The 14876-nt window shown below is 57.4% G+C and overlaps 2 protein-coding genes across 6 annotated transcripts; both read left to right on the plus strand.

Moving 5' to 3' along the window:
• Positions 1-984: 984 nt before the first annotated feature.
• LOC122494864 (izumo sperm-egg fusion protein 1-like) lies at positions 985-9939 on the plus strand. 5 transcript variants are annotated; one of them, XM_043600373.1, is made up of 9 exons: positions 987-2191; positions 2580-2654; positions 2991-3077; positions 3305-3325; positions 3679-3759; positions 3946-4046; positions 4307-4460; positions 4743-4917; positions 5132-5285. In XM_043600373.1, the coding sequence occupies exons 1-9, from the start codon at positions 1957-1959 to the stop codon at positions 5262-5264; spliced, it is 1062 nt and encodes a 353-aa protein (XP_043456308.1). In that variant the 5' UTR covers positions 987-1956; the 3' UTR covers positions 5265-5285. The 5 variants fall into 5 exon arrangements, with proteins under 5 accessions (XP_043456309.1, XP_043456308.1, XP_043456310.1 ...); XM_043600375.1 differs by having other exon boundaries at positions 995-2191; positions 4743-4864; XM_043600372.1 differs by lacking the exons at positions 987-2191; positions 2580-2654; positions 2991-3077; ... (4 more) ...; positions 4743-4917; positions 5132-5285 and adding exons at positions 5297-6678; positions 7072-7146; positions 7526-7612; ... (4 more) ...; positions 9307-9481; positions 9707-9939.
• A 123-nt stretch (positions 9940-10062) lies between these two features.
• LOC122494867 (izumo sperm-egg fusion protein 1-like) lies at positions 10063-14572 on the plus strand. Its single transcript, XM_043600378.1, has 9 exons — positions 10063-11348; positions 11729-11803; positions 12143-12229; positions 12490-12510; positions 12862-12942; positions 13128-13228; positions 13480-13633; positions 13936-14170; positions 14389-14572. Exons 1-9 carry the CDS (start codon positions 11114-11116, stop codon positions 14465-14467), a joined length of 1068 nt encoding a protein of 355 aa, XP_043456313.1. The 5' UTR covers positions 10063-11113; the 3' UTR covers positions 14468-14572.
• The last annotated feature ends 304 nt before the right edge of the window (positions 14573-14876 follow it).

Below are 14876 nucleotides of genomic sequence, written 5' to 3' on the forward strand. Positions count from 1 at the left end.
GACTCTTGCCAACCTGGGCTTCCTCTGATTTCACAGAACCACTAAACCCGGTTTCGGGCTTCAAAGACTCTGTAGGCGCCTGGGTGGCTTAGTCCGTTCAGCCTTCGACTTTGGCTCAGGTCATGATCTCACGGTTCGTGAGTTTGGGCCCCAGTGGGGTTCTGTGCTCACGGCTCAGAGCCCGGAGCCTGCTTCGGATTCTGCGTCTCCCTCTCTCGCTGTCCCCACCCCTCCACCCCCGCTCGGCCTCTCTTTCTCTCTCTCAAAAATAAATAAACATTAAAAAAAGAATGAAAGGATCTGAAGGTCTGAAAGTATACGGGACCCGGGCTGGCCTGAAACCCAGGCCAGAGCACAAGGTCTGGCCAAGGAGGATGGGATTCTTGACTCAGATTCCAGGACCCCCTTGGTGCTTTTTTGTAGGGGATGAAGGTACCTAGCTTTATTACAGACAACTCTGATTGCATCCCCTACCTACCCAGAAGAATCCAAGCCCCCTTTTTTTAGTCTTCTCAGGGAGTTTTGAGGGATCATTCACTATTCAGCTGCCACAGGTGGGACAGAGGGAGATATGAATTAAAAGTCCACACCACCAAATCCTGTCTCTGCAGGTGTTGTGGAGTCCACTGTGTGTGTGTGTGTGTGTGTGTGTGTGTGTAAGGGGAAATCCAGAACTGCTCACGTCTAGGGGTATTGTCCCTGCTGGGATCTGTCAGCCTCCCGTTCTCAGGCTTGTGTGAGTCGAGGTTCCTGTTTTGTTTTAATGTTTATTCATTTTTGAAAGACAGAGAGAGGCAGAGCATAAGCAGGGGTGGGGCGGAGAGAGAGGGGGACACAGAATCCGAAGGAGGCTCCAGGCTGGGAGCTGTCAGCACAGAGCCCAACGCGGGGCTTGAACTCATGAACGGTGAGATCATGACCTGAGCCGAGATCATGACCTGAGCCGAAGCCGGACGCTCAACCCACTGAGCCACCCAGGCGCCCCGCGGTTCCAGTTTTTACGGTGGTTTGATTCAATGATGTAGAAAAAGGAGAGAGAGAGACCTTCCAGGACCCATAGGTCTGAGCCCCAGGTTCTTAGTATTGGCTCTAGGCCTCTTTCTTCTGGAACCCTGGCATCCAGCCCCTCAGCTACGGAGAGAAGGAGGAGGAGGGAGTCAAGTGTGGAACTCTGGCCAGGGAGACACCCCAGGGCCTCCTGGGAGTCGTAGTCCTGCGGCTAGAAAGGGCCACTTCCCAATTCCGTGGCTTGACGCCAAATATTCCAAAAGATCCCAGGCACCGAGCCGAAGCCTGGGCTCAGAAACTCAGGGACGAGAGGAAGCTGAAGGCCAGATGCCCTCGCCTGAGCTGACCAGATGAAACATCTAGTCTGAGAAGGCGGCCTCTGCGATTTCCTGGAACCATAGGCGGAGCCTTCCTTTGTTGCCGTCCAATCGGACTCAGCGTTGCGTTCGTGGGCGGGGCCAAGGAAATCCTGGGCGTGTCTCCAGGGAAGTCGCGCCCCCACGTCCGAAGCTAGAAGGGGGAGGCTGTGGGAATTCCTTGCAGATCGGGGGAAACGGTGACTCGGACTCCAGTCACAAAGCTCTCCACATCACGTGACCAACCTCACCTTCGCTCCAGAAACGTCCTCAATTTTAGCCGTGGCAAATAAAGTGGAAGGACGTGACCTGCTCGTCCCCTCTGAAGGCCCTCAGCCTGGATTCGGCCCTTCAGCGAACTCTAGTATTCCAGGGTGCAACATTCAAGGTCAAGGTCGGGCAGCGGCTGTCTAGGGTGCAGCGGGACTCTGGACTCCTCGGTTTCCTAACCGAGAAGGGGGAGCCCTGCAAATTGGGGGGGGGGGGTGTCTTACTCCCGGGGAAGGGGTTCTTTCCCGTTACTGATCGCCCCTTCCGTGTGGGGTGGGAGGACCCTCCCCGGGTTCTGTGCGGGCTGAGCGCTGTGGCCGCAATGGGTCCCCAAGTAGCCCTCCTGGTGGCGGCGCTAGCCGGCTGCCTGCTTCCTGCCGGGGGCTGTGTCATATGTGATCAGAGGGTCGTGGCCGCGCTGGACGCCTTGGATAAGGAATACCTGCCTACCCACATGGCGCGCGAGCGTCAGGGACAAGTGATGGAAACGATAAGACAAACCGTGAGAAATTTCTGGGACCTGCCATATTTAGAGGATGCCTTTATGGGGGTTATAGGTGAGGGCAGGGTAGAGCGTGGGAACCCCGGGTCGTGGAAAAAGAGGAGTCTGGTGCTAGGCTTCCTGGGAGCAGGGGCGGGGTGGGGGGGAGGGAGGGAAGGGCCGGAGCCAGAGTCTACTGGGTTCGTGAAGGAGAGGGCTGAGATGCAGATTCCAGGGCTTTCCGAGCGCTAGGAAATACTGTGTTCTCCTACCCCTTACCCTGCAATTTTATGTAAAACACTACAACTCCCAGAAGGCAACGGACAGGCAATCCTTTACAGCCCTAGCCTTGCCCAGCAGCCACATGGGCATTGTAGTTTTTAACACTAGCTGAGCCAATGGGACCACAAGGCTTCGAATCTGAGGTTCTATCTCCCCTCCCCGCATCCCCCGTGTCCCTCCAGATGAGGCCACAATGGAAACGTCAGTGTTGGGTTTTCTGAGGAGTATGACACTTATCACAAACAGTGACATAGCAGGTAAATGGCAGAGTGGCCAGGGGAGGGGCTTCGGAATCCTTTGGCTCTGGAGCCAAACTGCCTAGGTTCAAACACCGGCCCTGTCATCCCCTGGCTGTGTGGCCTTTAGGGAGGGATATCACAGCTTTGTCACCTCCAAACTGGGTCATAACGGTGCCTGCACCCAGGCCAGTGACTTAGCCCAGTGGCCAGCATGGTTAAGTGGTCATCCAATTTCACTGCCCCTCCCGGAGATGGCCCCAACCTGGAACACCAGCCTCTTCAGACGGGTACCTGTACCTCCTCCTGGGGTGGGTGGGAGGAGGGGTCGCACTCTGTCACCCTGCTCTTTCCCAGATGACACTTTCGTGAAGGAGTTCTCCTGGATGTTGACTCTGGAAAAGGCAGCCTTTCAGCGCAATGTTGCTCAGTTCCAAAGAGAGGGTGAGGGGAGATAGGTTCCCTCAGGGACCACAGCCCCTTCCTCCACCAGTCCCGGGGTCCCTGTCCCCAGTCCCCTGCTTCTCTATGTCCAGCCCCTCACCTCTCCCGACCGCGCCCTCCCTTGGACCCAAGAGCCCAACCCCCCAACCTATTCCTTCTCCCCCTCTCTCGTGTCCTTTAACTTAAAAATCTCATAACTTTTTTTTTTTTTCTTCCTTCTGAGGCAGGTTTCTGTCCCAACAAATGTGGTGAGTCCAGATTAGGGAAGCTGGTTTTCTATCCCCCATTCTGGCCCCGGTTAATACCCAGCCTTTCTCCTCCGGCTTTGGGTCTCGATGGTTCTTCCTTCCCCACGTCTGAGAGGTTCCTGGTCCCCAGTGGTCCTTCTGCACAGCGGATTTCCTGGACAGCGGGTCCTATTGCCTGTGGGCTCCTCGCTGAGCCCGGTTAGATCCCTCTTCCGGCAGGTCTGCCTTCTAGCCCCGCCCCTTGGGCTGACCTCTCGGGATTAGGCGCTGGGCCCCGCCCCAGCCCTTGACCCTGCCCTCTCCTTTTAGTCTCTTCTATCAGGATAAATGCAACCTTGATCCTGCCCCTTCAGGTATAATGTTGCAGCCTCTGATCTGGTGCAGTAATTGTAAAAAGCAGCTTCACGTTTGTCGAAAGTCCACAGATTGCGGTGGTGAGAGAGCTGGGGCCAGCTGGAGGGGGTGGGGGGTTGGCGCAAGAGGGGCGGAGCCAGAGGAGAGCCAGGGTCTAGAGAGGCCAAAGAAAGGAGCCGGCCCACCAGAAAAGTGGGGGCCAAGACCAAGTGCGAGGGAGTTGAGGGAGAACCAAGACGCATCCCACCGTAACCGCCTGTCCCCAGTGCGCCAAATCAACGTCCACGAAAAGGAAGACTTGGTCCTGGACTGTGAGCTCAACTGGCATAAATTATCTCAAGGCCTGACCTATTACAGCTTTTACAGGGTGGGCCCTTCAACCCCATCAACCCCAAGTCCATTAGGCTTGGTTGAGCGCCCACCCCGGTATCCACAAGCTTGTTGCCACAATCCCCATGACCCATGACCTACCAGGTTTGACTTCTACGGGCCCCCGGGGACCCCATGCCCTTACCAGTGACCCTAGACTCCCATCTCCCCCACTGAGATCCCGTGATGCTCTCACCCCTGTACTTCCCCAAACCCTGAACTCCCCAGGCCTCTGTGACCCCTTGAGCTTGGGTCTAGGTTTGGGGGAGCAATTCTGAGACCTTGGTGTACAAGGGGAAACAGCCCACCCTGACCAAGCCCCTGGTGGGGCCAGAGGATGCAGGTGACTACCGCTGTGAGTTGGGCACTGTGAGATCCCTCCCAGCCACGGTCATCCATTTTAAAGTCACAGGTCAGAGCTGGGGAGTCGGCGGAAGTGTGGGAATCAGGGTCCTGGGGTTAGGGGACAGTCAGCTTGGGGCATGGCCTATGGGGCAAAACTTCCTGTCGGGGTGTCATTTCAGGCCACGGGGGTGTGGCCACCCGCCACGGTGGTCGGGGTCCAGGCAGATAGGGTCGCGATTGTCTCTTCCAAGGTCCGGGTCTTGGGGGAAGGTTGGAGGGGAGGGAGCTTGCCTGGGCCACGGGGACCTTGGTGGCCTCCCAAGGCTGCTCTTTCTCTCTCCTCTATCAGTGTTGCCTCAAAGAATCATTGAGGAGACACCGACATCAAACTTTGAAACCGAGGAGCAGCTGTCCCCAACCCTCCAGCCTTCAGAGTACCCTAAGCCCGAGAAGGTGCTGAGAAGTGTTCTGGTAGGGCTGCTGATCTGGGGCTTTGTGGTGCTGATCATCAGCTTTGTCACCGCGTGAGCCAACCCTGATGAAGGCGGGGCACGAACAGAGGGTCGGGGTCTCCAAATCCCAATGCGGGAGGGGGTCCTTTAAGGGAGAGGCCTTAGAAAATGGTAGTGATGGTCCAGCCTGGGTCATTGCTGGAATAAGACCAAATATAGGGAGGCGAGGAGGGCTATCCCTCAAGACCTAACCTGGTTCCACTATCTGCCCCCCGCCCTCCCCCAGCGTACTTTGCTTTCTGCCTGGGAACGTGATGGATTCCATAAAGTCCTGGTTCCTCACTAACAAAGTAGCCGCCCTGCAGAGCCAGGTTCCGAAGGCACCGAAAGAAAACGACACAGCACCAAGTCACAAATAAAGATTGATCTGGTTGCCTAAATACCGGATTCATTTCCTCGGGGCTGATCCTCATTTTGGCTTTCCGAGAGGAGAGGTCTGGGGCTCGCCTCCTGTCCTAGAAGGAGAGCCCGGGAACCCGGGTCCCTTGGTCATGGCAGGGCCCCCTGGCTGGGATGTAATTCCCGAATCGAGGAGTGGGGAAGGGCCAGCCCTACCCAGATCTCCTCCCCCAGCCTCACCCCCTCACAGGACGCCCCCTCCCGGCTCTTCCAGCCGAGTTGCCTCTGGCCTTTTCCTGTCCCCCAGCCAGTGCTGGGAGCCGGGGCAGAGGGGTCAAGAACCAACCCGGGTCAACGGTTGGTCAACGAACCAACCCGGGTCAACCCGGGTCAAGGGCGCCGAGGTGCTGTTGGGACCCGAAGCAGAGTAAGAACCTCGGGACCAGGGGTCCACACCCCTCCTCCATCAGACCCAAGAGCCGGTCCCCAGCCATCTGCCACGCCAGTGCCCAGGAGTTAAGCTCCCATCCTTCCCCACCCAGACTCATTACTCTGACTCCAGCCCCCTCCACCCCAACGCGACCACACAAGGGCCTCATCTGGGAGGCCCAGATGAAAATTCTAGTCAGAGAGGGGTCGGTCTGCGAGATCCTGAAACAATAGGCGGGGCCTCCCTTTGTTGCCGTCCAATCAGACTCAGAGTTGGGTTTGTGGGCGGGGCCAAGGAAACTGGCCCAGAGTGTCTCTAGAGAAGTCGACGCCCCAAGGAGAAAGGAAGAAGAGGGACTCTGTGGGATTGAGGCGACCTTCGAGTCTGACTCCAGTCATAAAGCTCTAAACGTGACGTGACCAACCTCACCCTCGATCCGCAACGTCCTCAATTTTAGCCGTGGCAAATAGAGTGGAAGGAGGTGGCCTGCTCGTCCCCTCTAAAGGCCCCCAGCCTGGATTCGGCCCTTCAGCGAACCCTAGTATTCCAGGGTGCAACATTCAAGGTCAAGGTCGGGCAGCGGCTGTCTAGGGTGCAGCGGGACTCCGGACTCCTCGGTTTCCTAACCGAGAAGGGAGAGCCCTGCAAATTGGGGGGGGAGGGGGTCTTACTCTCGGGGAAGGGGTTCTTTCCGGTCAGCGATCACCCCTTCCGTGTGGGGTGGGCGGACCCTCCCCGGGGTTCTGCTGGGGCTGAGCGCTCCGGGGAAATGGGTCCCCAAGTTGCCCTCCTGGTGGTGGCGCTAGCCGGCTGCCTGCTTCCTGCCCGGAGCTGTGTCACGTGTGATCGAAGGGTCTTGGCCGCGCTGGACGCCTTGGAAAAGGAATACCTGCCTACCCACCTCGCCCCCGAGCGTCACAGAGAAGTGATGGAAAAGATAAGAGAAACCGTGAGGAATTTCCGGGACCTACCAGATTTAGAGGATACCTTTCTGGGGGTTATCGGTGAGGGCAGGGTAGAGAGTGTGAATCCAGGGGTCGAGGGAAAAGAGGGGTCTGCGTTCTAGGATGGTTGCGGGAGCGGGCAGGAGGGAAGGAAGCGAAAGACTGGAGGGAGACTGTACTGGGTTCGTGAATGGAGAAGGCTGGGATGCAGATTCCAGGCCTTCCCCAGGGCAGACCAATACACTGTTCCCCTAGTCCTTACGTGGCAATTTTATGTGGAAAAAAAAAAATACAACTCCCAGAAGGCAACGGGCGTGCCAGCCATTTACAGCCCTGGGCTGGTCCAGTAGCCTCATGGGTATTGTAGTTTTTAACACCTGCTGAGCCAAGAGACCTCAAGGCTTGGGATCTGAGGTTCTAGCTCCCCTCCCCGCATCCTCTGTGTCCCTCCAGATGAGGCCACAATGGAAACGTCAGTCTTGAGTTTTCTGAGGAGTGTGAGACTTATCAGAAACAGTGGTGTAGCAGGTAAATCCACATAGGGGCCAAGGGAGGGGCTCCAGAAACTTTTCGAGAAATGATTGTTGGTGAGGACGGGTCTGGTAGTCGCTCTGGAGCCCACCTGCCTTGGTTCAAATTCCGGGCCGGTCATCCCCTAGCTCTGTGGCCTGTAAGGAGGGACTTTGCAACTTTGTCACCTCTCAAATGGGTCCTAACAGTGCCTGCAGGCCAGGGGCCGCTTAGCTCAGTGGCCAGCATTGTTAAGTGGTCATTCAATTTCATTGTCCCTCCCTGAGGTGGCCCCAACGCAGAATGCCAATCTCTTCACACGGAAGGAACTTCCTGTATCTCCTCCTGCGGTGGGTGGGGGAGGGGTACCACTCTATGTCACCCCGCTCCTTCCCAGATGACACTTTCGTGAAGGAGTTCTCCTGGATGTTGACTCTGGAAAAGGCAGCCTTTCGTGGCTACGTCACTCGATTCCAAAGAGAGGGTGAGGGGAGATGGCTTCCGTCAGGGACCACGGCCCCTTCCCTCAACAGGCCCAGGGACTCTGTCCCCAGCCCCCTGCTTTCTATGTCCAACCACTCACCTCTCCCGACCCGGTCCTCCCTTGGACCCAGAGATTCAGACCCCCGGGTCCTTCCTCCCTCCAACCCAACAGCCCAACCCCCAGCCTATTCCTTCCTCCCGCCCCCATCCCCTTTAACAGGAATCTGATAATTCTCTTTTCTTCCTTCTGAGGCAGATTTCTGTCCCAACAAATGTGGTGAGTCCGGATTATGGGAACTGGTTTTCTATCCCTCATCCTTGCCCCGTGAATACCCAGCCTTTCTCCTCCGGCTTTGGGTCTCGGTGGTTCTTCCTTCCCCACGTCTGAGAGGTTCCTGGTCCCCAGTAGTCCTTCTGCACAGCGGACTTCCTGGGCAACGGGTCCCCTTCTCTGGGCGCTCTTTCCTGAGACTGGTTACACCCCTCTTCAGGGAGGACTGCCTTCTGGCCCCGCCCCTTGGGCTGACCTCTAGGGATTAGGGGCCTGACTCCGCCCCCGACCTTGGCCCTGCCTTTAGCCTCGCCTCTCTGGGCGAATACAGCCTGGATCCTGTCCCTTCAGGTACAATGCTGCAGCTTCTGATCTGGTGCAGTAACTGTAAAAAGCAGCTTCACGTTTGCCGAAAATACAGAGACTGTGGGGGTGAGAGAGCTGGGGCCAGCCGCAGGGGTTGGCGCAAGAGGGGCGGAGCCAGAGGCGAGACGTGGCCTAGAGAGGGTGGGGACTGGATCGGAGGGTGGAGACAGAAAGGGGGGCTTAGACAAAGTGGGTGGCACTGGCGGGAGGGCAGGAACCCTCGAAGAAGTGTCCCACCGTAAATCCTGTCCCCAGTGCGCCAAATCAACGTCCATGAAACGGAAGACCTGATCCTGGACTGTGAGCTCGACTGGCATAAATTATCTCAAGGCCTGACCTATTACAGCTTTTACAGGGTGGGCCCTTTAACCCCAAGTCCATAAGGCTTGTGTGAGCGCCGACCCCCTCATCCACAAGCTTGTTGCCACAATCCCCATGACCCATGACCCACCAGGTTTGACTTCTAGGGATCCCCGGGGACCCCATGCCCTTACCAGTGACCCTGGACTCCCGTCTCCCCCACTGAGAGCCCGTGATGCCCTGACACCTGTACTGCCCCAAACCCTGAACTCCCCAGGCCTCTGTGACCCCTTGAGCTTGGGTCTAGGTTTGGGGGAGCAATTCTGAGACCTTGGTGTCCGAGGGGAAACGGCCCACCCTGATCAAGCGACTGGTGAGGCCAGAGGATGCGGGTAACTACCGCTGCGAGTTGGGCACTGAGCGATCCGGCCCAGCCACGGTCGTCCGTTTTGAAGTCACAGGTCAGAGCTGGGGAGTCGACAGACGTATGGGACTCAGGGTCCTGGGTTTGGGGGGCAGTCAGCTTCAGCGAGCGCCCTGGGGGGCCTAACTTTCTGTCGGGGTGTGGTTTCAGGCCAAGGGGGGGGGGTGGCTTCCTGCCCAGGGTGCGGCCACCTCTCACAGTGGCCTGGCTTCAGGCAGTGAGGGGCTTGCTTATCTCCTGGGAGGCCTGGGTCCTGGGGAAGGGTGGCGTGGACAGAGCTTGCCTGGGCCACGACCGGCCCTCCCAGCACCGCTCCTTCTCTCTCCTCTGTCAGTGTTGCCCAAAAGAGTCATTGAGGAGATCCCGAAATCAAAGCCCGGGACCCAGTCTCAGCGGTTTCGATCCCTCAAGCCGTCAGAGTGTCTGAATCCCAAGGACGCGCTGAGAGGCTTTCTGTTCGAGATGCTGATCTGGGGCCTTGTGTTTCTGATCCTCGGCTTCGCCACCTCGTGAGCCGCCTCCGGGAGAAGGCAGGGCTTGGGGCGAGGGGCGGGGTCTCCAACGTCCGAAGGTAGGAGGGGGCGTTAGGGGGAGGGGCTTAGAAAAGAGGGGCGTGCTTACCCAGGGCGGCGAAGCTTGGGTCATAGAAAAGGATCAGATACAGGGAGGCTGGGAGGGGTGTCCCTCACTCAGGACCTAACCTGCTTACACGATTGCACCCCACCCTTCCCCAGCGTACTTTGCTTTAGGTCTGGGACCCTGATCGATTCGGTCAAGTCCTGGGTCCGTACCGACAAGGCAGCAGCCCCAGAGGACCAGGGTCCACAAAGTCGGCTGTCACAGACCCAGCTATCACAGAGCCCGCTATCACAGAGCCAGGTGTCACAGACCCAGCTTCCCAAGGTACCGAACGAAGAAAAAGGCCACAGCACCAAGGCTTAAATAAAGATTGATCTGGTTGCCTAAATATCGGATTCATTTTCTCCGGTCAGATTCTCAGTTTTGGCTTCCCGAGAGGAGAGCTCTGGGGCGGGTCTCCTGTCCTAGAAGGAGAGACTGGGAACCCGGGTCCCTTCGGCGTGGCAGGGCCACCTGGCTGAAATGCACTTCCAGAATCAAGGAGTGATTCCCGAATCAAGGGCCAGCCCTACCCCGATCTCCCCCCCCCAGGCCCGTCCCCTCTCATGACAACCCGTCCACACTCTTCCAGTGGGTTTCCACTGCCTTTTCCTGTCCCCCAGCCAGTGCTGGGAGCCGGGGCAGAGGCGAAGGCTGAATAGGAACAGTGGGGTCTGAACTAAGCAGGCCGACGGAGCCAGGGCGCCGGGTGCTGTTGGGGCCTGAAGCAGGGACCCAGGGGTCCGCACGCCTCCTCCATCAGACCCAAGAGCAAGTCCCCAACCATCTTCCACGCCAGTTCCCAGGAGCTAAGCTCCCATCTTTCTCCTCCACCGAGACTCTTTAGTCTGACCCCACCCCCTCCACCCCAACGCGACCACACGGGGGCCTCATCTGGGAGGAACCAGAAAAAAGTTCTAGCAGAGAGGGGGCGGAGGGCGTTATCCTGGAACTATAGGCGGAGCCTCCCTTTGTTGCCGTCCAATCAGACTCAGAGTTGGGTTTGTGGGCGGGGCCGAGGACACTCCTGGATTGTCTCTAGGTAAGTCGGGGGCCTGGGTGGAAAGCTAGAAGGGAAACGCTGTGGGATTTCCTTGCACATTGAGGCCATCTTCAGGTCTGACTCCAGTCATAAAGCTCTCTGCATCACGTGAGCCACCTCACCTTCGCTCCAACAACATCCTTAATTTCAGTCGTGGCGTAACAGAGCCGGAAGGACGTGGCCGGCTCGTCCCGCTGAATGCCCTCAGCCTGGATTCCGCTCTTCAGCAAACCCTAGTTGTATTCGAGGGTCAACGGACAAGTTCAAGGTCGGGCAGCGGCTGCTCAGTGTGCATCGGGACTCCGGACTCCTCGGTTTCCTAACCGAGAAGTGGGAGACCTACAACTTGGGGGTCTTAGTCTCCGGGAAGGGGGTCTTTCCCCTCAGCGGTCACGTCCTCCTCCGTGTGGGGTGGGCGGACCCTCCCCATAAAGTCCAGAGAGTCCTGGTGGGTTCTGCTGGGGCTGAGCGCCCTGGGGAAATGGGTCCCCAAGTTGCCCTCCTGGTGGCGGCGCTAGCCGGCTGCCTGCTTCCTGCCCGGAGCTGTGTCACGTGTGATCGAAGGGTCGTGGCCGCGCTGGACTCCTTCGATAAGGAATACCTGCCTACCCACCTGGCGCCCGAGCGTCGCAGAGAAGTGATGAGAACGATAAGAGCAACCGTGGGGAATTTCACCAAACTGCCAAATTTACAGCGTTCCTTTATCGGGGTTATCGGTGAGGGCAGGGTAGAGCGTGGGAACCCTGGGTCATGGGAAACGAGGGGTCTAGTCCTAGGATTGCTAGGGGCGGGGGCGGGGGGACGGGAGGGAAGAGCTGAAGGCAGAGTCTACTGGGTTCAGGCATGGAGAAGGCTGGGATGCAGAATCCAGGCCTTGCCAGGGCTAGGAATACACTTTCCCTACGCCTTACCTTGCCATTTTGGATAAAAACTACAACTCCCAGCAGGCAACGGGCGGACAATCGCTTTACAGCCCCATCCTTGCCCAGTGGCCACATGGGTATTGTAGTTTGTAACGGCTAGCTGAGCCAAGAGAGCTTAAGGTTTGGAATCTGAGGCTCTGTCTCCCCTCCCCGCATCCCCTGTGTCCCTCCAGATGAAGCCACAATGGAAACGTCAGTCTTGAGTTTTCTGAGGAGTGTGAAATATATCACAAACCGTGGTTTAAGAGGTAAATGCACGCAGATGGGCGGGGGGAGAAGCTCCAGAATCTTTGGCTCTGGAGTCAACCTGTCTAGCTTCAAATACCTGCCCAGTCATCCCCTAGCTGTGTGGCTTTGCGGGAAGGAAGTTTTCCACGTCTAAAATGGATCATAACGGTGCCTGGACACCAGCCCTCGCTTAGCTCAGTGGCCGGCGTGGTTAAGTGGCCATTCAATTTCATTGTGGCTCCCTGAGAAGTCCCCAACGGGAATTGACATGCCCTGCAGACAGAGACAAACTTCCGGTACCTCACTCCTGGGGTGGGGAGCGGAGGGGAAGCACTTTACGTCACCCTGCTGCTTTCCAGATGACGCTTTAGAGAAGGAGTTCTCTGAGATGTTGACTCGGGAAAAAGAAAGCTTTCAGAGCTACGTCGTTCGGTTCCAAAGAGAGGGTGAGGGAATATGGGTTCTGTGCGGGACCACAGCCCCTTCCTCCACCAGTCCCAGGGTCTATGTCCCCAACCCCTGCTTTCTATGTCCATCCCCTTACCTCTCCCGACCGCGCCCTCCCTTGGACCCAGACCTCCAGGCACCCGGGCCCTTCCTCCCTCCAACCCAAGAGCCCAAACCCCCACCTATTCCTTCTCCCCCTCTCTCAGGTCCTTTAGCTTAGAAATCTGATACCGTTATTTTTTTCTTCCTTCTGAGGCAGATTTCTGTCCCAACAAATGTGGTGAGTCCAGATTATGGAAGATGGTTTTTTATCCCTCATCCTTGCCCCGTGAATACCCAGCCTTTCTCCTCCGGCTTTGGGTCTCGGTGGTTCTTCCTTCCCCACGTCTGAGAGGTTCCTGGTCCCCAGTAGTCCTTCTGCACAGCGGACTTCCTGGGCAACGGGTCCTATTGCATGTGGGCTCCTCACTGAGCGCGGTTAGATCCCTCTTGGGGCAGGTCTGCCTTCTAGCCCCGCCCCTTGGGCTGACCTCTAGGGACTAGGCGCCTGATCCCTCCCCAGCCCTTGACCCTGCCCTCTACTTTTAGCCTCCTCTGTTAGGATAAATAGAGCCTTGATCTCTCCCCTCAGGTACGATGTTGCAGCTTCTGCTCTGGTGTCACATATGCAGAAAGCACCTTTACCTTTGTCGAAAGTCCACAGATTGCGGAGGTGAGAGGCTGAGGCCAACGGGAGGGGTTGGCGCAGGAAAGGCGGAGCCAGAGGAGAGATGGAGTCTTGACAGGGCGGAGACTGAAGCCTGCCTGTTAGCAAAGAAGGGCCTGGACCCAGTGGGAGGGAGTGGATGGAGGGCCTGGAACCATGAGGAAGCACCCCACCATAACCCTTGTCCCCAGTGCGCCAAATCAACGTCCATGAAAAGGAAGACTTGGTCCTGGACTGTGAGCTCAACTGGCATAAATTATCTGAAGGCCTGACCAACTACAGCTTTTACAGGGTGGGACTTTCAACCCCAAGTCCATTAGGCTTGTGTGAGCGCCGACCCCTGTATCCACAAGCTTGTTCCCACAATCCCCATGACCCATGACCTACCAGGTTTGCCTTCTACGGATCCCCGGGGACCCCATGCCCTTACCAGTACACCCTGGATTCCCATCTTCCCCACTGAGATCCCGTGATGATCTCACCTCTGTTCTCCCTAAGGCCTGAATTCCCCAGGCCTCTGTGATCTCTTGAACCTGGGTCTAGGTTTGGGGGAGCAATTCTGAGACCTTGGTGTACAAGGGGAAACGACCCACCCTGACCAAGCCCCTCGTGGGGCCAGAGGATGCAGGTACCTACCGCTGCGAGTTGGGCACTGAGCGACATGGCCCATCCACGATCATCCATTTTGAAGTCACAGGTCAGTGCTGGGGAGTCGACAGAAGTATGGGGTTCAGTTTCGTGGGTTTTGGGTACAGCCTTCTTCAGGGCGTGGCCTGCGGGTTAAAACTTCCCTGTGGGATGTGGATTCAGGCCATGGGGGTGTGGCTTCCTGTCCTGGGCGTGGTCACTGCTCACCGGGACCATGCTTCCTGCACTTAGGGTCCTGATTATCTCCTGGAAGGCCTAGGTTTGGGGAAGGTTGGCGTGGAGATAGCTTGCCTGGGCCACGAAGGGCCCTTGGGACCCTCTCAGGTCTGCTCTTTCCCTTTCTTCCGTCAGTGTTGCCTCAAAGAATCATTGTGGAGACAACGTCCAAGTCTTCAACCTTTGTAACCCAGCCTTCAATGTTTGTAACCCGGTCCTCAACCAGTGGAACCCTGGCTGAGATCTGGCATGACCTGTCCCTAACTGTCGGGAGGGCAGAGTACCCGAAGTCGGAGAATAGGCTGAGAGGCCGTCTGATAGGGCTGCTGATCTGGGGCTTTGTGGTGCTGATCATCGGCATTCTCACCGTGTGAGTAGCCCACTGAAGAAGTCAGGGCTTGGAGCGAGGGGCGGGATGTCCACCCTCCAAATGGAGGAGGTTGTTCTCTTGGGGATGGGGTGGGGCTTACCTCTGCCGACTAAGTTGGGGTCATTGCGAGAATAAGATCCAATATAGGGAGGCTGAGAGGAGTGTCCCTCACTCAGAACCTAATCTGGTTGTGCTATTTGCACCCCACCCTCCCCCAGCGTCCTTTGCTTTCGGCCTGGGAAGGTGATCGATTCCATGAATACCTGGTTCTCCGCTGACAAGGCGGGTCTTCCATAGGGCTAGGTCCCAAAGAGTCAGCCTTCACAGGAGCAGGTTCCGAAGGTACCGAAGGAAAAGGCCACAGTACCGTGGCACAAATAAAGATTTATCTGGTTGTCTAAATACCGGACTCATTTCCTCTGCGCTGATCCTCACTCTTGGTTTCCGAGAAGAGAACTCTGGGGCTGGTCTCCTGTCCTAGAAGGAGAGCCTGGGAACATGCGTCCCTTCATCATGACAGGGCCACCTGGCTGAGATGTAATTCCGGAAGCAAGGAGTGGGGAAGGACCAGCCCTACCCACATCTCCTCCCTCAGGCCCGTCCTCTCACAGGATGCCCCCTCCCAGCTCTTCCTGCCAGGTCTGCTCTTGTCTTTTCTGGATGCCCAGCCAGTACTGGGAGCCTGGGCAGAGGCAAAGGCTGAAGG

This window comes from Prionailurus bengalensis, chromosome E2 (assembly GCF_016509475.1).
Source record: "Prionailurus bengalensis isolate Pbe53 chromosome E2, Fcat_Pben_1.1_paternal_pri, whole genome shotgun sequence".
NCBI classification, from domain to species: Eukaryota; Metazoa; Chordata; class Mammalia; order Carnivora; family Felidae; genus Prionailurus; species Prionailurus bengalensis.

Excerpts from the sequence above, each read along its gene's own strand:
- LOC122494864 (XM_043600372.1), top strand. The coding sequence starts at position 6,444 with ATGGGTCCCCAAGTTGCCCTCCTGGTGGTGGCGCTAGCCGGCTGCCTG. Across the intron at positions 7,889-8,233 it reads TTTCTGTCCCAACAAATGTG|GTACAATGCTGCAGCTTCTG; the intron begins GTGAGTCCGGAT and ends CTGTCCCTTCAG. Across the intron at positions 8,605-8,855 it reads CCTATTACAGCTTTTACAGG|GTTTGGGGGAGCAATTCTGA; the intron begins GTGGGCCCTTTA and ends GCTTGGGTCTAG.
- LOC122494867 (XM_043600378.1), top strand. The coding sequence starts at position 11,114 with ATGGGTCCCCAAGTTGCCCTCCTGGTGGCGGCGCTAGCCGGCTGCCTG. Across the intron at positions 11,804-12,142 it reads CACAAACCGTGGTTTAAGAG|ATGACGCTTTAGAGAAGGAG; the intron begins GTAAATGCACGC and ends GCTGCTTTCCAG. Across the intron at positions 12,943-13,127 it reads AAAGTCCACAGATTGCGGAG|TGCGCCAAATCAACGTCCAT; the intron begins GTGAGAGGCTGA and ends CCTTGTCCCCAG.